This window comes from Thunnus albacares, chromosome 10, assembly GCF_914725855.1.
Source record: "Thunnus albacares chromosome 10, fThuAlb1.1, whole genome shotgun sequence".
In the NCBI taxonomy this organism is placed as follows: Eukaryota; Metazoa; Chordata; class Actinopteri; order Scombriformes; family Scombridae; genus Thunnus; species Thunnus albacares.
Genome location: NC_058115.1, coordinates 25,233,177 through 25,258,694, shown reverse-complemented (window position 1 = coordinate 25,258,694; position 25,518 = coordinate 25,233,177). Strand labels below are relative to the sequence as shown.

At 40.3% G+C, this 25,518-nt stretch overlaps 1 protein-coding gene and 2 long non-coding RNA genes across 10 annotated transcripts in view; 1 reads left to right on the top strand and 2 right to left on the bottom strand.

Moving 5' to 3' along the window:
* Window positions 1-24,062, top strand: part of fam13b (family with sequence similarity 13 member B) — an 81,262-nt gene extending 57,200 nt beyond the window's left edge. For 2 of the 5 annotated variants that reach the window (XM_044363616.1, XM_044363617.1), the window contains exons 8-24: window positions 3,015-3,059; window positions 6,536-6,631; window positions 7,183-7,318; window positions 9,025-9,122; window positions 10,031-10,082; window positions 10,462-10,591; window positions 11,209-11,280; window positions 11,907-12,180; window positions 12,312-12,453; window positions 13,209-13,290; window positions 14,051-14,236; window positions 15,433-15,686; window positions 15,965-16,048; window positions 16,161-16,256; window positions 16,517-16,929; window positions 18,373-18,474; window positions 18,962-24,062. In XM_044363616.1, the coding sequence (XP_044219551.1) occupies window positions 3,015-3,059; window positions 6,536-6,631; window positions 7,183-7,318; window positions 9,025-9,122; window positions 10,031-10,082; window positions 10,462-10,591; window positions 11,209-11,280; window positions 11,907-12,180; window positions 12,312-12,453; window positions 13,209-13,290; window positions 14,051-14,236; window positions 15,433-15,686; window positions 15,965-16,048; window positions 16,161-16,256; window positions 16,517-16,929; window positions 18,373-18,474; window positions 18,962-19,085 (2,386 nt within the window). In that variant the 3' untranslated portion in view covers window positions 19,086-24,062. The remainder of the gene's footprint in view (window positions 1-3,014; window positions 3,060-6,535; window positions 6,632-7,182; window positions 7,319-9,024; window positions 9,123-10,030; window positions 10,083-10,461; window positions 10,592-11,208; window positions 11,281-11,906; window positions 12,181-12,311; window positions 12,454-13,208; window positions 13,291-14,050; window positions 14,237-15,432; window positions 15,687-15,964; window positions 16,049-16,160; window positions 16,257-16,516; window positions 16,930-18,372; window positions 18,475-18,961) is intronic. The other 3 variants (XM_044363618.1, XM_044363620.1, XM_044363619.1) reach the window with 3 other exon arrangements.
* LOC122990307 lies at window positions 9,090-11,187 on the bottom strand. The gene is made up of 3 exons (XR_006405307.1): window positions 11,063-11,187; window positions 9,607-9,741; window positions 9,090-9,176 (listed from the first exon to the last, which is right to left on the bottom strand). It is a non-coding gene; the product is annotated as an uncharacterized LOC122990307 (long non-coding RNA).
* On the bottom strand, window positions 12,313-23,514 carry LOC122990305. 4 transcript variants are annotated; one of them, XR_006405305.1, is made up of 3 exons: window positions 23,431-23,514; window positions 18,202-18,391; window positions 12,313-12,396 (listed from the first exon to the last, which is right to left on the bottom strand). It is a non-coding gene; the product is annotated as an uncharacterized LOC122990305 (long non-coding RNA). The 4 variants fall into 4 exon arrangements; XR_006405306.1 differs by lacking the exon at window positions 12,313-12,396 and adding an exon at window positions 15,599-15,683; XR_006405304.1 differs by lacking the exon at window positions 12,313-12,396 and adding an exon at window positions 16,834-16,920.
* Window positions 24,063-25,518: the final 1,456 nt, after the last annotated feature.

Below are 25,518 nucleotides of genomic sequence, written 5' to 3'. Positions count from 1 at the left end.
GCTCAGTGGTTGAGAATGGCTGTTTTATAGTATCATTGGCAACTAGCAACAAGGTGTGACTCTTTAAGATGTTATCAAGGTCTTATCTCCGTCTCTGGCTACCGCTACAGTCGAGGCTGCAGGGCAGGAGCTGATCTAATCCGACCTACTTGGAGCACTTTGGAAAGCCAAACCTTCATTCGCCAACTACAGTAGTGCTCCCTTGGCACCCTTGAACATGTGGCAGCTTTAGCAAAGACTTTTAACAGAAAATAATACTGAGGCTTTCTTAACATGGTTAATAGGTCTTTAAAGATTTATATTTAACAAATAACAAACAAATTAACAAAACATTATTGTTTCATTGCCCTTTATGATTGAAAGTTTCGTAATTATTGCTCCTGATTGGGTGTGGTAAGAAATATGCTCTGATGCACTTGTAACCGCACCCAGCAGTAATTTCATGCTGTACTGACAGCCTGGAGAACATTTCTAAATCTCTGCAGCACGGCGTGACGTTAAACCACTTGAGCTCAGCAACAGATTTTCAGCAGGTCTTTTGAGGGCAAAAGTGACATTGCAATTGTCCTTGTGTGTCGATTTACTGTAAGATTTCACAAATTGATGCATATACTTATATGCTGCATTTACTTTTGTAAGAGCAGGGATCAGTGGGTTGTTTTTCACCTGAGCATTACATTTTTTAGCAAATTTTTGAAAAGAGAAATGGAAGTGACAGTGATATAAGATTTTTGAAATCTCAAAACGAAATGGAAAGATGCATCATTTTGCCTACTTTGTCAAGTGGTGTGTGAGTTGGTGAAAAGCGCATTTGGAAAATAATTTGTTGAGCTCAGTAGTTTTATTGTTGTTGACCAGTTAAGCAAAAATGCAAGAAACTGAGTAATTTTTTCCCCTCAAAATATAATTGAAATCACTTTCTTGTACAGCAGAGCCTGGGGTGTTTCTATCTGCCCTTCATGCTGTCCTAGGCAGGGAAGAAAATGCCCAAAAGGGCCCTATAAAGAGTGTCATATACGGTCCTTTAGGGCTCCAGCGACACTGATAGAAATGTTATCTTTTGTCACATAGGGAGCTTGAGGAGGGCAGGAACGCCCCAAAGGGCCCAGCAAACAGTTCTAGTTCAGGTCCTCAGGGGCAAAATGGTGTAAGATCAGATATTATCTTTGCTACTTAGGGCCCATGGAGATTATGTAATGTCCTTGAGGGCCCTATCAGGGATGTATTGTTAATGATGCAGCCACCTAGCACGCTCCCTTAGGGTGCAACTCAGCAGGACAGCCTGCTGCCAGATGTTATCTGTGCTTTGAAGGGACCGTCGCTGATGTAGGGAACATTCAGGGTGCGTTCCAGTTTAAAGGGCAGTTCTCCTTGTTTGCTCATTCGAGGAGAAAGGATAATTTCACATGACAAAGGATCTGTTATGGATAATCACAGATGGACAGAATCAGCACATATTGCAGAGTCAGAAGCTAATCATCATCTAAGTTCTTAATCAGTCAACCAGGGAGGACAAGAGAAGGTCGTTTTTACAAAGTTTGTTTTCATATTTCATTACTGGTGTTTGTCATTTGTATTTTTAGGAAGCATTTTGGCAGGATTATTGTTTGATCTCTGCAACACTAGTTGTCTTCTTCTTTTCATCTGTCTCTCCATCACAAACACACAAACATGATCAAGGTTAGTGTCATAAAGTGAATGTGAGATGTCTGTTACATTCAAGGTCAGTAAGAAACAAAGGAGGAGGATATGAGACCTAAGAAAAGAGAAACATGAGGGAGGGAGGAAGAGAGGAAGAAGGAGAAGTTAAGTAAGGGAGGAGATGATCTAAAATAGATTTTTGTATAAAAGGATGATAGGTTGGAATGAGAGAAAGGGAACGATGGAATAAAGGAGGAAGTACAGGTGAAAGAGGCAGGTGAGAATAATCAATGAAGAGATAAGTAAATGGAGGGAAAATCAAGGAGAACAAGAGAGTTGTGGAGAATTGAAAAATTGGATAGCGGAAGAAAAAGATCCCTAATGAAGAGAGAAAAGAAAAACAGCAGAAGTGATGAGAGGAAGGCAGAAAATAGAGAAGAGCACGGGGCAAGAATAGAAACAAGAAACAAGGGAAGGATGAGAAGAAGGTGGGCTTTATCGTTTCCTGTCTTCCATTAATTATTCAATCTGTATCGATCTACCTGATGACTTCTTGCTGCATTAGGTGTGTGCGTGTGCGTAAGAGCCACACACACACACAACAAGGTTGTATAACTTCAGCTGCTGTTTTTCTAATGAGATCTGACCACCTGAGTCACACACACACACACACACACACACAGTATATATGAAACGTACCCATGCACTTGGGCATAATGTGATGAACGACCTTGTGTTGTGTGTGTCGGGGTGTTATATAAATCTGGAGTCCTGGTGTGTCTCACAGTGTGTGTGTGTGTGTGTTTGTGACGACAGCGGCAGGCAGCTGAATCAATGGACACATCTCAGCCACCTCCCTGTTTCATGCTCCACACACACACACACACACACAAACACTTCCTTGCTTATGGAGAGACATCGAAGAACAAATATGACCTGACACACATACACACACACACACACACACACACATCCTTCTATCTGATCAGAAGGGTTTAGCAGAGCTCTGTAGCCTAAATAACAATCTGCCCACCCAGAGTGGCGCCACTGACTGAAACTTTGTGTATCTGTGTGTGTGTGTGTGTGTGTGTGTGTGTGTGTGGTGTGTTTTTTGGGATTCAAGATTAGCAGCAAGAACATAAACTCATCACGCCAACGTCCACACATCCTCATTTCATTCTCTTCTCTTCCTGTACTTTCTCTCTTGTACACACTCTCCAAACACACAGACCGTTTTCATGGTTGGCATCGTTATCATTCCTCTGCCCTGTTTTTCACACACACACACCCTCCAAGGTCAGTTCATGTCAGTATTGGAAGGGAGTCGAGGAGTACGTGATGTTCTAACCATGTCGTCCTCTTTCTGTCCACAGCTCCCACCTCTCCCCTATATCCATCCTGCCTGCTGACTCTGCTGAGTAAGTACACACACACACACACACGCACACACTTGAACCAGTAATTTTATCACCTCACGATAACATACACAGGCACTTCTTTGTGTACACACTCTCATTCACGCACCACAGCTTCACAGACAGATGTACGCATGCACACTAGACTACACAAAATAAATAACTGTGATAAATCGCAGTCAAGCTGTTATATCGTCCACACTTACCTATGTATCTGTGTAATATAATAACAAGAGAATAATAGAAAAACTGCAAACAAGAGGCGAGAGAGAACCAGGATAACTGAAGTGTGAAGAGAGCCTGAAGGACCATCTGCACAAGAGGCAGATAAAAATAACAGGTATCAAGAAAGAAGTGCAGGCAGCTCTGAGCGTAGAGGTTCAGAGGAAGTGACGAGGAGGAAAGCTGGCCTTGTGTTTTGATTATAGAGCAAAACCAAAGCATTCTGCATGTCTTTGCGGTTTTAGGACTGCAAGGACATGAACTCAGCAATCACATGACTGTCAGGCCTCTGCTTCCTCAATGCATGACATTGAGACAGGATAAAATCATTTTCTACGGCGCTGTACGTTGATGTTAGTTCACGACCTGAAGGCTTGAGGGCACAAACATAAGTTGTCTCAGGGTTCAGGAGTAACACGTGAAAACTGAAATTTCACGTTTTCACCTCGAATGTGTCAGTAACAAATAAAAACATGATAGCAATCATTTACATTTTCTTACACAGCACTTTCTTTGCCTTTTTTGTTTACATTTTCAGTGCACTACTGACATCTGTTTTGTCACACCTTTGTATTTTCTTACAAAGTAAATGCATAAATACTAATAGTCACACTTCATTTAGATGAACAAAAACTGCGCTTGATTAAATAAAAATGGCAGCAAGTTCTAGGTTGGAAAATGGATGAATACCCCCATCGCTTCCGTTGTATGGGCAGTATGAACAGGGGGAATGATTATGGCAAGATAACCCTGTTTCAGTGTTCATTTGGGCATCTGACTGTTGTTTTAAGATGGACTTGAAAAATTGTGAACCCGTCCTTTAATTTTACTCGCAAGTTGGAGAAAATTTGTCACTTGCAGCTCGCTGTCTGAGTTTCATACATCAGAAGTGTGGTGAGCTTTAAGGTGTCATGCGAATACATTAACTGTTAGATTGCTGCAAGGCCCCCGGTTGCCTAGACAATGATTTGTGTCCTCACTTTCCTTTGACTTCCTGGATGTGTTCAAAAGTCCTTTATTGGGAGGCTTGGAAGGATTTAGACAAAACTTAAGTCGACACCAGCAGACACACTCTGCACTCTGCGTGTGTGTGTGTGTGTGTGTGTGTGTGTGTGTGTGTGTGTGTGTGTGTGTGTGATAGATAGTTTGATTAGTAGAGCTTTCTACAGCAGGAGTCGGAGTAGCTATGTGCACAGTAGTGTGTGTTTGTATGTGTGATATATCCTCACACACATTTATTTGATGTCAGTCCAACAGCTTTCATGTTTCATGAGGATGAGGTCTAATGGTGTAAACACCATGTAAATGACAGAGAAATGAAATAATATCAATGTACATAAAAGAAAAAGAGTTGGAGAAACTTGAAGAGATGAAGTATGATCCATCAGGATAGAAGTTGGTGTTTGAAAGTTTCAGTTTCTACAAGGTATCCGACCTCAACTTCTGTCTACACTGGAGGAGAAAGACCGCTAACAGCCGGCAAGAAGCCAGAATAAATGAGGGAAGGATACATTACACACTCGTGGTCTAGCAAATGAAGCAAGCTAAATAAAGCTAAATAAAATCTCAGTAGATCTTGTGGATCAAGCGGTGCACGTCAGTCTGGAAGCGTCTAGTGTGAGTATGACTGCTGTTGTTGCCTTTTATAGGCCGACTGTCCTCCTCTCTCCTCCCTGGCCTCTTGTTAAGCATTATTAATCCTTCTATGACAGGACCAGGTTATCTTTATCTATATAAGGCCTTGTTTATCAGCTCAGAATGGAAAAGAAACCTTTTCGATGATTATAAAGCCAACAATGCTTGATTCATTATTAAGTAAATAGCATGAATGAGCACAGTAACTCTCACTGTGTGTATCTTATTGATAGATATATTCTTAGATGTGGCAATGAGATAAACAAGAAAGTTTGTGTTATGACGCTCCAGTCATTTGTCTGTTAATTGATTAGTAGAAGTCTTTCATTAATTGAGGATGATGACAAGTAGGATTATATGAGGAGGCTTACATGTGCTCCCAGAGATGAAGGTTTTAACCTTCGCATCATTACTGGGTACCACTGAACCTCACTTTGAAAATAGAAATCTTAATTAAATGGATGAGCAGTCCACCAAGCTTATTGGATTCAGCATAACTGAACAGACGAGTATATAAATTAATCTCATGTAAAGACTGTTTAATGAACAATGGAGAGAATTACACAGCATTAAACTCCATTTGAAAGGATACTAAGTATATTCAACAGTTTACTCAAGGGTTATTTACCTGGTTAAACATTAAGATGATCAGTTTTTGTTCTGGTCAGCAAAAGGAAGTTGGATTGGGTTATGTAGCTGTGTCGATTTGTCGTATAGTTTTATAGTAACATTTTTTTGCAGTAAATGTTTTGTTCCCAAATTTAATATTTGCAAAATATTGTTTTACAATATTACAAAATGTGTCTGTTGGTTGTCATCATCATATGTTATTTAGAAAGGGAAGAAGTAGTTCATCATTTTCCAGCCCTGAATTAAACTGATGGCTTTGCAAAATTAACTGACTTAAATTTTCTCTCTGGTTATCAAAACTTAATATATTTTGCATCTATCAGATAGATCACAGGTTGAAGAAGCACGTATGTCCTGCATCTTTGTGGTTGTTTTATTTACAGCTGTTTGAACTCGGTCAGCCTTGTGCGTTCAGGCACTGAAAACAAAAGTTGACTTTGGACACAATTAATTTATGTGGATTTACTTGGATATTTTTATTGGCAGTGGTTGGAATTTTCCCACCATGGAGTCCCATTGCTACTGAATAAACAGAGAAAACATGGTCATAGGATCTCATCCAAAGTCATTGAGTAAACTCATGTAAACATTTAGCTTTGTTTCCTGTGTCGACATAGTCGCTGGTAAACTGAGCGGTCGCAGTTTGCCCTCATTAAAGTTGAACTAAACTCATTCCAGCGGAGGAGACGTTGACTACATTGTTACTCAGTATGAAACAAGGTTTTAAACAGAGATCAGTAACTTAATTCCTTGTCAAAGCTTTGTCAAAGCTTTAAAAAAATGGGATCGCCAACACGGTGTTAGTGTTGTCCACTGGGGTCACCTTAATTAGCAAAATTATAAGTTGTTATGAATAAAATATGTCTACCAGCCTGAAAACGTCCTTTATAGTCAAACATTACCATCATCACTCACCACATATAGTAAAAAAAAACATAAATATAAATCTTGTAAATATTATAATTAAGTCGATATGTTTGATGTTTTTTCAGGATAATTGAGCGAACCATCAGAGCTGCAGTGGAGCAGCATTTCTTTGAGCTGAAGACCTCCATCGACCAAGACCTCAGCAAGTACGACAGCCAAGGGTGAGATTCCATAAAGACACATAAATAATCAAACAAAAAGCCGCACATACACTAGATACATCAACATAAAAAACAAATACACTTGCATCGAGTGTAAGAACATACATATCAAGAAGTTCTGTACACTTGCATAAGCAAACTTGTTTTTCCTTTGTGCACTTGATGATAGAAACACAGATTCCTCAAGTGACATCGGAGGACTTGAAAGAAACATATTTGCCGTTGCGAACATTGTGTACAAAGGCGTAAATCCATCCAGATGGTTCAGGTTATCAGTAAACATGTTGACAGCAGCGATGTTAATAAGCAAACTGTACTTGTTAAGTGGAGCAGCTGTTCAAAGGTCAGTCACCTCTGAGACGAAACAAGATCTTGACAGGTTGGTGATATTTGTAGGTTTCCGACATCAAGGAGACAAAAATGTGACGCTACATACTGGAGTAGGTTAGTCTGACCTTCAGCCGTGAGCAGCAGGGGTGTTGATTTATTAATGTAGGATAAGCTTAAGGTACTTTGATTTTTGTATTGACTTATTCAATTTTGTTTTCTAGTGAGCCTGCAGACCAGGGTTGCCATGGAGACGAGGAGCAACAAACTGACCCTGAGGACAGTCCTTGTTACACAGACGGGGAGACCCCACTCACACAGACCGAGCAGCACATACCGCAAAACCAGAATGACGCACAGGTCAGAGGGAGACATGAAAACACACACACACACACAGTCATACCACTCATTTACCATCACTGTTTTAGTTCCCCTCAGTACACAAATTAAAAACGAAATCCACAGTGGAGATTTCCCTACACGCACACACACAATAGACAGAGCCAGACCATTTTCTGTGTGGGCCAGCAGCATACTTCCCATAGCTAACCTCCTTCCTGTCTCCGTCTGTCGGTTCATTCCAAGGCTGAATGTTTGATATTATCAGCACAGTCCATCTTTGTTCTGCTCTGATTGCTACAATAGCTGGAATTCTACTGGGGTAGCGAGCAGAGACAACAACAGGCCTGTTTTCACAAATACACACACTCAGGACACAAAAAGATCAATGAATACGCCAACACATACAGGCAATGTTTTGTTCTTACTAACATGTAGTCATGAGAGAATGACATCATGCTGGAATATACTTGATAAGAAGTACTGTTCGGTCTGAGAACGGTGAAAAGCTTCTTTGTGAACGGGTGGTCTGTGTCGTTCAGTTTTTGTAACTTTCTGAAACAATCTGAGGAGTCATGTCCACTTTTCACACCTTTTCTAGGAGTACGTAGGTGTGAAAATGGTGTCAAGGCCTCTGCAAATTCTTCACATTCAGATAAAAGAGCGCAACCAAAATTGGGATGAACTAGGATCACGTCTAGTTGAAAAGTTGAACCATTATGTAGTCGTGCTTGTTACTTCAGTACTGTGTGGTCGTATCTTTTTCAATGAGAGCCACATGCATTTTTAGTAAGGCTTGTCATGTTGGAAATCAAAACGACTCTATGCTGCTGCCCCACTTGAGCCTCAGTGGCTGTTGTCCCAAGAGCCATTTTAGCACCCAGATGGCAGGAGAAAGGTGAGGAGCAGACAACATGGCGGACAGAGTGAGATGTGTCCTGGGAGTGATGGGAAACGTCAGCGCTTTAAACAGTAATCTGGGTCCAGTTCTTTAAATACATTGGCAAAGAGAACTACAACACACACACTGAAACCTTTTCCTTTTCCTCCTCATTACAACTCAGTCACTCCTCAGTCATGTTGCAGCCGCCACTTCATGGAGACTCAACTTTTATCTTCTGTTGAACCTGTTCAACTAAAACATCATAATTTTTAACCTGCAGTGAAACATTTGTATTGGGGAACTAGAAGTCAGTGGGTTTCAACCTTTTGGGCTTTTGTGGCCCTTCACGCAGGTAATGACCTTAGTGTAGACACGAGTTATGAGTAGGCCAAAACTCTCACAATGTTTCATCTAAAGGACTTTCAGAAGTGTGAAGAAGTGAAAGTATTCACAATAAAAAACACAAAAACTTAAATGAACTTTCATTTTCTTGGGAAACCATGGAGGTTTCTTTGGAGGAAAGAAAATAAACTCACTAAAATTATAGAAATGACTCCAGTATTTCCTGAGTAATGAATAGATCCAGGTGTAAATCTTTATGAGCGGTAATGAGTTCAAAGACATTTAAATTTCATTTAGATTTCTACCATTTAAAACAAAGTACGAAAACGCGTTTGTTCATTCTGACAAGAAGTGAAACATCATGATGTGTGACGTTATTCAGAAAGGGGATGTACCTGTTTATGTGAGATTCCCAACTACACACAGTTTTTATTCTTGCTCTTGTCTACTAGTTCATACACAAGAAAACTAATTTTCAAATCTTTCTGTTGCTTTTTCCCAGGATTCATCGGACTCTGGTGCCGCCCTGGAGGAGAGCTCGGGAATGGACCTGGATGCAGACGCTGTCAGAGATGCTGAGAACAACATTAACACTGCCAGGTAAGTCGACCGACCGGCAGTTTGCTTTCAAGCCGTCCGAAAGTTCAGTTTCACCTGAAATCAAAAATGAAAAAAATTAAAGACAGAACTGGAAAACTAGAACTAAAGGTCAAGACATCAAGGAGTATTTGGGCTAAATTTAGACTTAATTTAGACTTAATTTGAAGTACAGATAACTGTGTGTTATATACTGCGAACTCTGTCAATCTCAGCGATGTTCAGACTTTCTTTCCCACAGAGACCTTATTTCTCTCACGTGCAAACAAGAAGCAGTGATGTTTTCTTGTGCAGATCACTTGACACCTTACGTTTAAAAAAAAATCACTTTGAATTGAAGTTTAAATGTAAAAATGGTTCAGGCAGCCAAACCATTGAATGATGTTTCACACCTATTCAGTAAAAACAGGCAACAGCCAATCAGCAGGATAAAACAATCAATAGACACAACATTGGTTTCAGTTGTAACAAGTGTGAGATTTCTCACCTGTTGAAGCAGCAGCTTTGTGAGAGACAATCATTCATGATGGGGGAAAACAAAGGCTTTTAGTTGTGTGACTTTAGTGCGACGTTTCCTCAGCTGTTCAGATCTGCCACAGGCCCCAGGAATGTCTCAGGAAAACTGCAAATAAGGTAGTGAAATGATGACTGAAGTAGATATTTTTATGATGAGAGTTAGTTTAAAAAAATGCTTTTGGTGCCAGGAACCTTCCGGGACTATGAGACTGAGAAAACCTTTGCAGGATTTTTCTACACAGCATCAACAAAATCACTTTTACAATATATGCAAGACTCCTGATGAAGTACCGTTTGGGAAAATACTTGAGAAATTGATGTGTTAATCTCTTTGTTGGTAGAATTAATCACACAATTATTCAAGTGTATCTGATGTTTATTTTGTTTGTTTTTAGGCGGGACAATCAACCCTGTGACACCATGGAGCAATCTGATACCATAAGCTGTGTAAGTATCAATATGTGGGAATATTTCAGTGTTTGTCTCATTGTGTTTTGGCACTAAAATGGTGCTGATGGTGTTGAAAGTTGTTTGATAAATGAGCATTTTAAATAAAGATTAATTGAATTACAAGCACAGAAGAGTAATTTACGTCTGTATGAACATGTAGTAAAATCTATATGTCACATTATCTGCTGCACTTTGCTTTCTGTTTCCTTTCTTCATTCAATTGAATTTCTCCGTCATCCACCCGCTCTTTCTTCCTTCTTTCTCTTCTCTCTTCTGTACCTTTTTATATCCCATTTATTTGTTTTCTCTTCCCTTCATTCTCTGATTCATTAATTTCATTTCATTAATCTCTCTTTCTCTCTTCCTCTTCCTCCAGGACTTGACTTCATGCAGGTGTGATCAGAACGCCAACACCAGCGAAAACAACAGGAATCACCTGTCGCCATGCCAACCAAACAGTGGCCTCTCCCCCCACCTCCAGCTCTTTCCTGACAACCAGTGGGAAGGTACGTACAGCCTCGTCTCAGCTATTATTAACATGAAACCAGAAAAATGAAAATAAAATGCAAATTAATTGAAGATATTTTGAGATATAGTGTCAAATCATTTAAATAGTATTACAGATTGACATGATTTTGTACATCAACTCAATTTTTTATTTATTTATGGATCTATACAACATACATACATGGATTTCATTCCAACATGTTTCCAAAATTATTATTTTCTCCCAGATTGGTAGAAATCCAGTTAGTCATATTGTCTTATGCAGCTGTAAAACCTCTTTCTGACAGAGCAAAGAGACTGAACTGTCCTCAGCTTATCTAATTTAGGAAAATCTTCCAGAATCATTTATTAAAAAATGTTTCCCAAAGATTTAAAGAAAACCTGAGCTGTCACTCTTCTTCATTTCCTATAATTCTGTTAAATATCTACATCATCATTTGTTTGTAATTATAATAGATGCTCTCACTTACACTGAATGAATGTTGATGCGTGTTGTTATGAAAGATTGACCTCACAGCTCGTCTTCTCTGCTGTCCCTGTCCCTCCTCCTCCTCCTCCTCCTCCTCCTCCTCCTCCTCCTCCTCTCCCCCATCTTGTCCTCCTTCCATCCAAACAGCTTCACCCCCTTCCCATCTCCACCTCCCTCCCATAGACTTCTCATGTATGCATCTGCAAAAGGAAGGTCAAGGTAAGTAGTTTCACATCTTCCCACCCGACCACCAGTCTACCCATCCTTCCTCTCATCCGTTCACAGGGGTTGTTTACGTTATTTCTCGGTGCTCGTTCGGATACAGGACAGGAAACTATTAAAATACTCTCATAGTTTTAAATACGCTCATATGATACGGATAATAAATAAAGTTCTGCATGTAAAAACTCTTCCTTCTATCAGATTTGAAACTGTTAGACTCTTTTTTTCCTCTTCCTGCTGCAGCATCACTGGGCTGATTTGACGAGGACACGTTTCCTCTCTGAATACTTTTTTTTCCCCCTGACTGCCTCTCCGTGCCTCACACTGCCTTATTATCTTTCCGACTTGACTCAGCTCATTAACATGGCGCTGACAGTCAACACAGTGTTAATCAGACTAAGAGTGAGTCAGCAGGGTACCAAAGAAGAAAATTAATGTGTTGTTGAAAATATCGGCTCCCCCCCCGCCCAGGCGGCTTTTGTTTGTTCCGTGTTGATATATACCTTATCTACCTCACGTGCATCATTATTGTTATGATTAAACAAATCTTTTCCCTCTTCTCCTGCCCTCCTTTGCTTTGCTCTGACTCACTACTCTCTCTCTTTCCTTCTCTCTCTCTCCAGATCCCGTCCCGGCCTACAAATCCTGGCAGGACGACAACGAGAGCGGAGAGGCGCAGCTCTCCCCGCTGGCCGGTCGCATGGTTCCTCTCCCCCTGCTGCCCCTCGAAGAGGACGGGGAGGAGGACGAGGGGGAGGGAGGACAGGACGCCTCCCCCTCCTCTTCCCGCTCCCATCCTCACCTGCTGGCGCGACGCTTCCTCGACTTCGGGGCGCACGGTGCCCAACGCTTCCTCCAGCAGGACCCAAACGCCACCTCGCCCACTAAAGCACAGAGGTAAGGCGGAGCACGAACATCCAGCTGCAGCAGTGTTACTGGTTTTATCACCGTCATGAGTCAGAGCAGAAATGTTTGGGTTGTGTTTGTTGAGTTTTGGACTTTCATTCTTGCGTCCTCCGCCACTCCAGACCGCGGCGAGCATCATTCGGCTCCAAAGAGGCGATGAGAGGAGGTGATTCAGTGACCCACCAACTCACCAAGAAGCTTCAGCACCTAAAGAAGAAAATTAAACAGTTTGAAGAGCAGTTTGAGAAGGAGAGGAACTACAAGGTAAAAATGGAAATGATAAGTGACTGTAGAAAGTTTTTCATATCGATTGTTTATATTACAGAGCAGGAAAATCACTGATTTAACTACAACATTTAAAAAACACTATTCAAAAGCACAATGGATTAACAAAAATCATTTATAGATGGAAAATTCCAAAATAATATTAATATTTGCATATTGTAAACGGTGAATTAACAGAGCCCTGTATAATAAATCAGAGCTGGCTTAATTAAAAACAAACAATTTATGAAGTGTATTTAATAGTCTTTCATTCATTTCAACCATTGTTGAGTTATCGTTGGCTACCTGCTGTGATACAGACATTAAAGAAAAGTCACTCTGCTTTGTTCTGTTATCATTACAATCACAGATTTAACACATTTTTAATTCAAAGTATTGTTGCTGCTTCCACACAGTAACAACCTCTGCTTTTTTCATTGAAAATTTGAGTAGCTGTTAAACTAATAGTAGGTGGTTAATTATATTCCTCTGATCCCTTAATATTGAGCATTTTTAAGACTTTGGAAGTTTATTTATGTAACACCTTTAAAGGCCAGAGTGTCACAGAGTGCTTCGTAAAATACAACAGTCATAAAATACAGCTAAATACCTAAATTGTTGTTCCAGAAATGTCCTGACCTTTTCACTGAAATACCGACACTTGCTCTCTCTCCCCCGTGTCTCTCTCTCTCTCTCTCTCTCTCTCTCTCTCTCTCTCTCTCTCTCTCTCTCTCTCTCTCTCTCTCTGTTTCCAGCCCTCTCATGCAGACAAGGCAGCTAACCCCAAAGTTCTCAAATGGATGACGGACCTCACCAAGATCCGCAGGCAGATTAAAGGTAGAACCACTTGTTCTTTGTGTGTGTTTGTTTGTATGTGTGTGTGTGTGTGTGTGTACGTATGTTTTGGGGTTAAGAGTGTATGTGTGCCATCCTGTTCCATGCTGGACAGCTTGACCCTCCCCACTCCTAACCTTTGACCTTTGTAACCACATTGCATGTATGCTGGTCTAACACACACACACACACAAGCAGACACACACATGCCAGGGGTTGACATGGCTCTCACATGCGTGGCTCCCACCCTCCAGTGTGCTGGTGCGTCCTTGTGAACCCACATTCATTACCTGTGGGGTGAGTTCAGTATGGTGAAATACTGCATCATAAATACTAAATCTCATATTTCGCAGTATTTAGAAACATCAAAGAATAGTGTTAAAGGAATAATCCACTAATTTAAAGGTCAGATTTTAAAATGTGGTCAGAGAAGTGTTTGTTCTTTGATAGACTGGTGTTTATCACCAGCAAATATTAGACTGTAAAAATCATTTTCTGCACTTTTACGTGTCTCTTCGTCTCTGTGCATCATCTCCTCATACTGAACGAACCCCATGACACAAGTCACCTCCTCTCTGTGTGAGGTGACGGCTCTCCTTTTCTGAGAACGCAGTGGCCGAAACATTTCTCTCTGTTTCAAATCAAAAATTGAAAACAACAATAACGCGAGCACCCGCTCTCCACTTTCCTCCCTCCTCCTCCTCCTCCTCCTCCTATCGCCCAACGACCGATTGATTGATTGATTGACTGATCGGCCAACCAGGACGCCAGCACCACCTTTTACCCAGAAGCACGCTGAGGCACCAGGCTTTGCTCCATTCACACAGACGCCACCATGCCCCCTCCTCCCCTTCCTCCTCCTCCTCCTCTATCTGCTCACCTCCCCATCACACACTCACCCCCCCACTCCACCCCTACTCAGGCCAGAGCTCTAGACCGTATCACCTCAGTAAGTACCAAACACTCAGTAAGTAGACAATACAAACACTACTGAAAGTCACAATAAGGCGGCATTGTGAGAGCATCTTGCTTCCTTGTTTTGGTGTATTTCCTGTTTGAAACAGCATGTTGGCACGGAGAGCTATCTGTCAGAGTGTGAAGTCATGTGATGTCTGTCAGGGAGAGAACGGTAGATTTAGGATTTTGAGTTTAAAATAAAATAAAAAAATGTATAAGTAGATGTGTTTAGGCATTAAATATTTGCTTACCGTTTGAAAAATCTGTTTAATTTCATTGTGACATACAACAGTACAGTAAAGTTTATAGAGACATTAGAGCTGTAATGATTGCAACTACTTTATAAATCAAACAGGCTCATCGTCATTTTTTTTAAAGCAAAAATGTTTCATGTCCTGGTTTCAGTTTCTCAAATGTGAGGATTTGGTGCTTTTCAGCATCACACAGGACAGTAAAGTGAATATATTTGGATATGGGACATATATATATATCAACGGGTATATTTGTTGATCGGACAGAGCGAGATATTTGAAGACGCTGCCTTGGGCTCTAAGATATTATAACATGTATTCTCACTATTTTCTGACATTTTTAAGACAACGCAATTAATTAAGAAAATAATCAGCAGATTAATCGATAATGAAAATAATTGGTAGTTTTAGCCCTAAGAGACATTATTCCAGTGTAATCACTTATCTAGTAATAAAGGAAAACACGCGGTGATATAAATTCAGTCGTGTTTTTGCAAACTGTAACTGCTTAACCAGAGTTACTGTAGCATCTAACAGTCTCATCTGTAACCATCATCTGTAACCATGTCTCAGAGGCTTTTAAATGTCTTTATTATTTGAAGCATTTCACAGTCAGATGCTGTTAGGAAAAGGTTTTTGCTTGCTGTATTTGGGTTTTGACTTGGTGTTTTGGTGTTTTTTTTGTTCAGGGTGTGTGTCTGATGTCTCAGCATGTTTGTCTTTCTCCTCATATTGTGACCGGCTCACCTTAACCACAACAACTTGTCTATTAAACTTCTGCATGTCTGATCGTCCAGTGAAAGATACTTAATGTGTTAGATTCAACTTTGTTTCCCCAAACGCTTTCTACAACTACTTTTCTTGCCCTGGTCCCCTCTTTCGTACTTATTCGTCGCTCGTCTCCACTCATCGCTTTATCCCTCCCTCCCTCCCTCAGATGCCAAACACCGTGCTGAGAGCGAGCTCGGCCCCCAGACTCGTCCGCGAAGCAACACTTTACCCAAGAGCTTCGGCTCCACACTGGACCAAGGCGCTTATGAGGCGACGGGGGAGGTCAAGGGTCAACGTCCTACCAGGGAGGAAACACTGGACCTGATCCAGCGCAGGGTCAAAGGGAAGAGGCAGGAGGACAGCTGGCCTGATGACATCAAGGTGAACGGCAGATTTTTCTCAGACTGGATCAAGACTCTGGTTAAGTGAAACAGCAGTTAGAGAGTCATTATTTTCTGTAATGTGACTTATTTCTGAGTGAAACTGAATATTACGGCTGGTATAGTTACTAGAGGGCTTTGGATTTCATTGGGTCACCTAAAAGTGAGTGATAGTACAGAACCGTTGGCCTCCACCCACATCTCCCTCAACTAGATCAGGATTTGAAGGACGAGGGACAAATGAATAAATTAGACCTCCAAGTAGTTTGCAAATGATATATCACTATTACATTATTAACTGTGTCTGTCGTTCTGTAGAAAATGACAAAGGAGCAGTTGTCCTGTGAGAAGACAGTCCTTCAGAAGAACCTGCTGCACTACGAAGGCCTGCACGGTCGACCGGTGAGTTACATACATCCTAAATCCTGACTAGATATAAGTTGTTCTGTGAAACCGCTCAGAGAAAGAAACTCTTTGAAACCTTTTTCTAACCGGCTCTGTTTCTCTCTCCCAGGTGACCAGAGAGGAGCGTCTGGTGGTGAAGCCTCTCTACGATCGATACAGATTGGTTAAACAAATGCTCACCAGAGTCAGCATCACACCTGTGACAGTAAGTACACAACATGCGCATCGTTACTGACACGACCGCCCTGCAACAAATCCTACCTGCATGAAGGTCATATTGTTTGGTTTTTGTTGTAACTGTTTTACACATTACACTGCAGTAGTTTTAGCTACGTGTACCTAGTAAACTGGTAAATGAGTATAAAAACACTTGAACAACTTAAGTATTAATGATGTTATTCCTGCTTTACTGCACATCTAAGACACTCCTCTCCTGTAATAACCTCCCCTCTCTCTCTCTCCTAGGTGTCCCCCTCGAGTAAGCGGCGAAGTCAGACCCTCCAGCCCATCATCGAAGGTGAAACTGCCCATTTCTGGGAGGAGATCAAAGAAGAGGAGGAGGAGGAGGAAGAGCAGAAAGGAGGAGGGGAAGAAGAAGACGACAGGGAGGAGGAGAGGGACGAGGAGGAGGAAGAAGAGGAGGAGGAGGAGGGAGAGAGCAGCGGCGGGGAGATGCAGAGCTCTGAGGTCATCATTGCCATTGACCCCGTGACCCCGAGCGACGGGCCAATGAGGAGCCAGAAACAACTTGACAGACAGAGTGACTGTCCGATGAGCGACAAGAGCCAGACGGGAGGTCCGATGAGAGCCAAGCTGCAGGAGGGGTCGGGGAAGCTCGCTCTGGATCTGCGGCTGTCCAGCTCCAACGCCTCGTCCATGTAAGAACAAACACACACACACACACACACACACACACACAGTTAATGTGCATCCTCTTACACACCTGTGGCACATATACCAGTTATTTTGTTGCTGCCTCTATTTTAATTATTTTCATCAATGAAAGAAAGCATAAATAAACATGTATATGACAACTTTCCCACATGACTGCTTACTGTGGGTGTCATGTGACTGACAGTAATTACATAACTGTAGCCACTTTCAGATATTCAGCACCTCGTTACGTAAATATGTATAACGTCACAACAGCAATTTTACTGTCAGACCTCGTTAAGATTTCTCTTTGCATTTTCATTCTTTCACAGTTTAAATCTGAACTGAAAGTTAAATAATCACAGTCAGACATGATTAAATACGTCTCGTTTGCCGTTGTAATATTTCAATTATCATTTCTTGTGGGCAAAATTAAATCAGATTAATAAACCATGAAACATGGAAAAGGAGCCAATTTAAAGTTGTTGAGATCAGTCTATAAAGGGTTGTTCCCTTCGCAGTGCACCAGAGTACCATAGAGAACTATAATCAGACCCAGTTTCCCTCCATAAACATTTAGCTTTCATCCCACTAATGAATATCCAGTAAAATGATTTACACACAGCAATTCAACCAGAGTCCCAGTTCAACATCTTGTTGCTTTATGCTTGTACACTTTGACTTTAAATTGAAATTGGTGAGTGAGAAGATTTGGCAAGCGCTCACAATCATTAATTAAGGCTTAAATTGTAAAATACATTGTAAGATTAGTTGAATTTTTTTTTAAGAACAGTTATCTCTCAATATCAGCATCTCAGCTCACCGCTCCCAAATATAGAACAAGCATGTAACTATTTATTTAAAGCTGACGAGCTTTAACAAACATACATAACGAACACCTGCAGTATGTCTGAATGACAAAAAGCCATTTTTAACAGATAGATGAAGCCAAAGTCACATGATCCAGGTCTGTTTATGAAAACACTTTACATTCATGTTCGCTGGACTGGATTATTCAGTTTGGACAATTCTGTTAAAGTGCTTTTATTAATTGTATTAATTAATAAAATTCCGCTCTGTGTGAGAGGGGAAAAAAAAGCTCTGATTAATTCCAACTTTGCTGACTGTGCAGACACCAGCAGGAATAATGAGAGACAGGAAAACAGGTTTGAGCTGCTGAGTCACTAATCTGTGTAACGTGTCACCAAGCTCATAGCTGGAGTTACCACACACACACACCTCTAATCAGCTCAGGTTTGTACATCCAGGTCTCTTACCCGGACATGATCCTGACAGCTGACCCCTCAGGCCACCGCAGTTCACTTCCTGCTCAGCGACCTCACTTCCTGTCCTCCTTTTCTCTCTGAATCTTGAATTAAAGAATCGAGTCCAAACAGTCGCTGTTGACTGTTTTTAACTGTGTCCTCATGTCTCTCGTGATCCTCCAGGCCAGAGCTGCTGGAACAGCTGTGGAAAGCCAAAGCGGAGAAGAAGAAACTGAGGAAGACCATCCGAGAGTTTGAGGAAGATTTCTATCAGCATAACGGCAGGTAGGTGAACACACACACACACACACACACACACACACACACACACACACACAAACATCCAGTCATTTCAGTATAGTATATAGTAGTAAATAGTAGAATGTACTGATCCACGTGTCTGATAGTGAGTCTGAGCTCAACAGTTAATCTATAAGGTGAAAATCTCTGTTGATACTAAAGTCATTATCAGACTACACAACAAAGATTAGATGAGTTAAACTGGGTGATAAAGGGGCCTTAAAACCCTGCTTTGATTCAGGAGAGAGACGCATCAGACTACATTAAACACCATCTAATCACAGCTTGTGGTCTTTGTACGACCTGTATAATGTGAAAAAACTACCAGGCAGGACGAGCCGGAGACTTCAGGGATCTGAGAAAACGTTCCAGTCTCAGTCAGGTTTGGGAGATCATGACTCATGTAGAGGGTGAAACTGGGACTTCGTTAGGACATAAAAATTCAAAACTTGTTTTCTTCTCTCTGCTGCAGAAACGTTCAGAAGGAGGACCGGGTGCCGATGCTGGAGGAGTACAGGGAGTACAAGAGGATCAAGGCCAAACTCCGCCTCCTGGAAGTCCTCATCAGCAAACAGGATTCCTCCAAATCCATCTAGACCCACCATCTGCAGACGCCCGCCGTCCCCGCACACATCAGCTGTCATCACGGCAGCGAGGACCCGCCCACCCAGGACGTCCCTCAGCCCATGAGACATCATCACACCCTGGAGGGTTCGAGAAACACTCCAGCCGAGAACCATATCCAGATCACTTGAGTCTCCAGAAAACCACATCAGATCAGACTTCATGACCTCCGCTCGTTACGCTGCATTCATGTCGTGGGAAATAAACATCAGTGTCTGGCTGGTTCAGAGTTTTGCTTTGGAAGCGTTTCTGAGGTCAAAGTTTTAAGTTCAGTATGCCGTGATTTAACGTGCGTAAACACTGGTTTTATTTATAAAGGCTTCAGCTGGAGAGACTTTAGTGTCGCCTTCATTTTGCCTGCAGGAACCTACAAGTTCTGGTTCTTGGTGTGTAGTTGTCTGATGGCTCAGGAACAGGAGTTTACAGGACTTAACGTCACTGTCTGCCTCAAAACGGACAAAAATGTTTACAGCATTTGTTTGGAGCTCAAGCAAACATTGGTTCTCGCTAATATCAGTACTAGCAGCAGGGATGGAAATTTATTTTGTTATTGATGTTTTAAACAACTTGGCAAAATAAGAAGTTAATCAGTAAATTAAAAAAAACACGCCTCAAATGATTTTTATCGGTTTAAATTTTGCCAAATCTTTGCAATAAATACACTGAAGGAACTTTTAGCTGCCAGGACTATTTTGCTAAAAGGCCCCATTAGTGAATAAATATGCAGTAAAGCTTTGAAAAATCTGACATTTTTAAGCATTTTGATCACAAACTGACTCAAATCTTTTGTTTGATATTTATTATCTTTATATGACTGCAGATATTTTCCTCGTTCATGATGTCAGAATGAAGTAATGTGGACAAACAGGAGCTTCTTTGCCAAAACTCAGTCTCAAGGTGTAATCAGCCACCTAGAAGGCGACGTCCATATTTACGGATGTTTCCCTCCCCGACATGAATGCAGCCGGTCAAAGTTTAAGTCACTCCTGCCGCTTCCTCATCATTCAGCCAATGACCTGCGTTTCATTTGAGTGACAGCAGCCACGACCAATCATTGCTGCCTCAGCTGCCTGCATATCATTTAAAGCGGGTCGCAGTTAAAAGCATGGAGAAAAAAAAAAAAAAAAGGAATCATCATCACTGTGTTTCTCTTCATCATCTTCATCATCATCCCAACTTGACTCAAGACTTTGCACTTGTCTTCTCACGTCTCGTTTCCTCGTCTTCTGAGGAAAAAAAAAAAAAAGACATTCTGACTTTTTAATTTCAAAAACTTTTCTTTTATCAATCTTTTGTTCCTCATGTCATTATTTTTTTCCTTTGCGCTGAGGAATCATCATTATGGACAGCTCGAGGACTGACATTTTAGACGCTCTCCACTCGATCTTTGTTCGGGACGTCGCTCCGTGTGAAAAGTCCCTCCTTCACCTTGCTTCAGGGAGACACGATTGGTTCAAACCGCTTCCCCTTGGCGCGAGGTGATTATTTTATTCTGTCGGTTGAACTTCATTTAACATCCTCACATCCTGAATGCGCCACCTTCCGACTGATTTTAAGATTAATTCACCAGTTTAACAACTTTGTGCGTGTATTCTTGTTAAAAAAAAACAAAAAAAAGTATATACATACATGTTTGTGAGACACTGCTGTTCATGTTTTTTCTTGAATGAAAAAGAATATTTGTTGTATTCCAAGAGAAATGGAAAAATAACTATTAACTCCTGGTGTGATCTTGGAGCTGTTCGCTTCAGTTCGGGACTGATTCTCTTTTTCTTTTTCCATTCTTCAGTATTTTTCTTCAACTTTTTAAAATTCTATTTTGGCAATATTTGTCAGTAAGATGTACAGCAGGTTGGCAAACGGTGGTGTTTACCTGTATTTCTCCTTCACAAATTAACTCTGTTTCCCATGAGCCTCTTTCACAAAAAGCTGGTTTTAAGTGTTTGTAAGCTCTAATGTCTGCGTTTGTCAGTCATAGGCTCGTGATTTTGATATTTCTGACAGCGCTTTTACGTAAGACGCTCATAGGAAACAGTCCTACTCAGATTCACAGATTATATGATGTATATTTTTTCTTCGGTTTTCTGCAGTTCGGTTTGCTGCATGGAGGTGCGGCAGGTTTCTGAGGGATCATGGGTGATAAATGCTGAGAGGTGCCTTTGATTGGGCAGCGTCTGGTCCACGTTTCGTCCTCTTCTCGTGGACTACAGGCAGGAGTAGTCTGACCAGGTTTGGTTTTCTTGTATCGTTAGGTACACGGTCGGTTTCATAAACACCAGTGAGGGGACAGTCAGCAGTTGCTGTGCAGCTGATTTGGCTGCCGTTGAAAGACTCAAAAACTTGTTCATCTCTGGTGGTCGCTGATAGAAGTTTGATTGTAGCTTTAAAACACGATGAGGTGCCAACACTGCCAGCACTGATTTAAACGCAGAGGAGCATCTTTGTCTTTGGTCAACTGATATTTTCTCCAAAAAACCGATGATGTGTTTGTTTGACAGAGTCGGTGCTGAAGGTCTGATTAGTACCTTTTGCATGTTAGTGTCCACATTACTTGTAGGGGAGAAGATTTTTACAACCAAGTAGGAAAACACAAAAAAAAAAGAAGTCCTCTCTTTGGTCGAATCCGCAGTTCTTGTAAAGTTTCATTTCCTGCTGGCAGGTAAAATGAGGACAGGTGAGGAGGAGACAGTCCAGGTTGAAGTTTGATGCATGCCAACGAGTTTGTCCTCTTCATTCTTCTTCATAGAAGCCATGTTGTCTTGTATCAGGCAGGATTCGAGAGGTCGCGGTGTGAAATGAGAGGACGCATTTCTAAGTCACTTAATTTGGCCTGAAGCCGCTAAGTTGGTCAATCCTCTGTTTTAGCAGGTGAAGTTCTATTTTAAGAACCTCTCTAGCTGGTTCATTGTTGGATTTATAAGCTAAGAGGCAGATAAGACAAAGAACATTTCTTTCTGAACTGATGTACAATTACCCGTCTGGATCAAAGTTGACTGCGGTCAGTTCTGACGGTTCGAAGCTACGAACGAGTCCAAGAGTTGAACTTTTGTGTTTGTGAGAGCTTGTAAAGAATACGAGGGAGGGTGCAGTGTGTGTTTGTCAGGACGGTAAAGTTCAGAGGTTTGATGTAAAAATAAGATGTTATTTGCACAGCATTCACAGAATGCAGCCCTTTTGTGTTTTTTCATTTGTATTTCTAAAGATGAAGCACTAATTCTATACAAATATAAATATATACTGTATATAAAAAACACCCGAAGGAATGAATGTCAGAAATGTTTAAATTATTTCAAACATTGCGTTTGGCCCCATTTGGTTCATTATATTTGTGATGCCCTGAGAATGTGTTTTTTTTTGTTTTGTTTTTTTGTTTTTTTTTAAAATAAATATTGCTATTACTATCATAACCATTATTTTGTGTGTGATAATGACAATAATAATCATTTTGTATCTACTCACTAACTGTAAAACCAGCTGTAGAAGTTAGTCTGGCACTGTGTGTGGCTAAAGCAAACATGAACCTGCTTGTTTTTGATTTATTTTGTCGCTCTGTGTAATATAAGCTAATATAGAAGCAGTACTGTAGTGAGCTTGCATGGCAAAAGAGAACATAATAGTATGAATAACATGATGTATTGTTTCTATTATTTGTGCCATGAAGAAGCAGCAATAATAAAGTTTGCGTGGAGGTTCTGCAGTTTTTGGGGGGTAATGATGGATCGACTGTGTGTCGGCGTGTGTATGTTTGAGGTACAAGATTTTTCTTTTTAATTTTGTTTTATTTGGATCACTTGTTTTCAGCCTGACGCACACATTATCATACACACACACACACACACACACACACACGCAAACTGCTCGGATGTCAGTCGAGTGTGTCTTTACCACTGTTGTCAGCATAATGTTCATGTTGGCGCTGCTTAAAAACCAAAATATGAATACATTTGTTTGACAGAAGGTAAACAGGGATTGAAAAGCCAATGACAGACGTGTCATATCTGAAAACATTCCAGTTTTTATCATCCGTCAAAAAAAAAAAAAGTGGAAACAATTTCATCGTCAATCTCTGAAGGGCTTTTTCTTTTAGTTTCGTCTTATATTTTTTAGTGTGAACAACGTGAACCGTCGACTTGTTTGGCGCCTGGTTTTCTAAAAATATTTCAAACAAGCAAGCAAACACTTTTTTTTTTTGTTTTGTTTTGTTTTTCATTGTGCCTGCAACAGAGTGGTAAACTTCACATGTGGTTCATACGTTGTTAAACTGTAAATGTATTCTGTCTCTCTGTCGGTGTACAGTATGTTTCATCTCACACTTACCCATCCAACATGCATGGTTGATTCACAGACCTGGAATTCATAGCAGACGTCACTGTCGAAGATGTCTCACAGGTCATAATCCTCCTGGAAACGTACAAATGATCAGGTTTTAGTTTGTCGAAACAGCAACGGAAGAGAAAAAACAATATATCTTAAGGTTCTGTTAAGAGAGTAAATCTGCATCTTGTTGCTCATAAACGTGTTCAGGAAAGTTAGAACATTTGTTGAAAACTAAAAAGGTGAGAAAATGGATTTGTGCTGCAGTAAATGCGTCTGAATTCTGTGTTTAGATTTCTGTTTTAATCACAAAACTCCTGTTAGAAACAAAAACCTGCTTTTTTTTTTTTTTTTACACTGATTTTTGCTATAAATTCCTTCAGCCGGAGAAGATTTCAGGAGTTGCAGGTCACAACCTGCTTCCTCTTCTCCTTCGGGGTCATCTAACATGTGATACTGTGTTTTATCACATCGATATATTGTATGTATGTATGTAGCTATAAATGTTTTCTTACTTTGTGAATGCTTTTTTTTTTTCTTCTGTTGTTTCTTCATTAACAAAAAAGGATGAGAAAATACAATCAGTAACATTAACACATGAAAATAAAGACTAAATTTACAAGCTTGCCACATCATTTCTCCTTGTTCTTGTGTCAAAAATCTTAACTGTTGTGATAAAAGTGAATTTATGTTTAGACAACCTACACTTAATAAAAGATTGAATAAAATACCCAGAGATCAATTAATTAACTAATGATTCTTTAATCTTCACATGAAAATGTGAGTAAAACTTAACCTTTTTTCAATGTTTCTAGTATTTTATGATATTATGGTACAACATGCAGTCATGTAGTTCAATAAATATTAATAAGAAAACTGATAATGAAGGAAAGACCACACACAGTTTACATTAATAAATAAGTAATTAAAACACTAAAATTTATTTTTAACTTGTTGCCACTGTTTGTCTGATGCAGTCTGTCTTTTCCAGGGGATTTTTTCATACTTTTCACCAATTTATCTGTTATTTTTTGACATAATTTTGGCCTTTTAAGTTCTTAAAACCTCATATATTGCAAAATGCTGCTACTTTCCTCATGAGGTTTTGACTATTTTGTGAAGAAGTATAGTTTAATACAGTAACTAATGATCAGTGCCCTCTAGTGGTCACCAATAGCAGAAATTAAACTTTAAATTAATTAAATACACCTGCCATCACAAAACAGACTTTTTTCACAGAAGATATTTTGACATGTGACAGTATGAAAAGCACAGGTATAATTAATAACATTAACAAGTCAAGTGTTCCAGGTCAAACGTAACGGCGCCATTGTTAATGTTTATTAGTCACACCTGTCACTTTCCTGCTGTGACAAGACAAAATAATGTCTTAATGCTGCTGCAAAACTAAAACTGTAACTAAATTAGGAAGCAAAGAGACCCAGCACCTCACGGATTAAACAGGAAATAATAAAAAGTTGTTTTGAATCTATAATTAATATCTACAGTTCATAAACACTTAAAGCACATCTGCCAGTCTTGATTAAAAAAAAAAAAAATAGAAAATTAAATCACACGTCCCAACAAGTCACCTTCACTATTTAACCACATTTTCTAATATCAGACTGACAGGCTCTATGTCTCAGTGTACTTAAAGTGTTGTAATGTCATGTTTGCGGAGTTAAAACATATTTAATTGATGGTTTGGCAAATGAAAATCGCAGCTGTCCTGACCTGACAACTCCACCCCTGTAACTCATTACACAACTCACTTAGGGACTATTTTCTTACTAACAATCACTGGTGGAAGAAGATACTTAAGTTGAGTAAAAGCAGCAATACAGCAATGTAAAAATACTCCATAACAAGTCAAAGTCCTGCATGAAAAATCCTACTTAAGTAAAAGTACATAAGTATTAGCAGTAAAATGTAGTTAAAGTACTGCAGTAAAAGTACTTATTTGGTGCCTCTGACTGATATATTATTATATATATGACATCATTAGATTATTAATACTGAAGCAGCAGTGTTTAAGCAGCATGTTATTGTTGTAGCTGCTGGAGGTGAAGCTAGTTTCCACCACTACTTTAT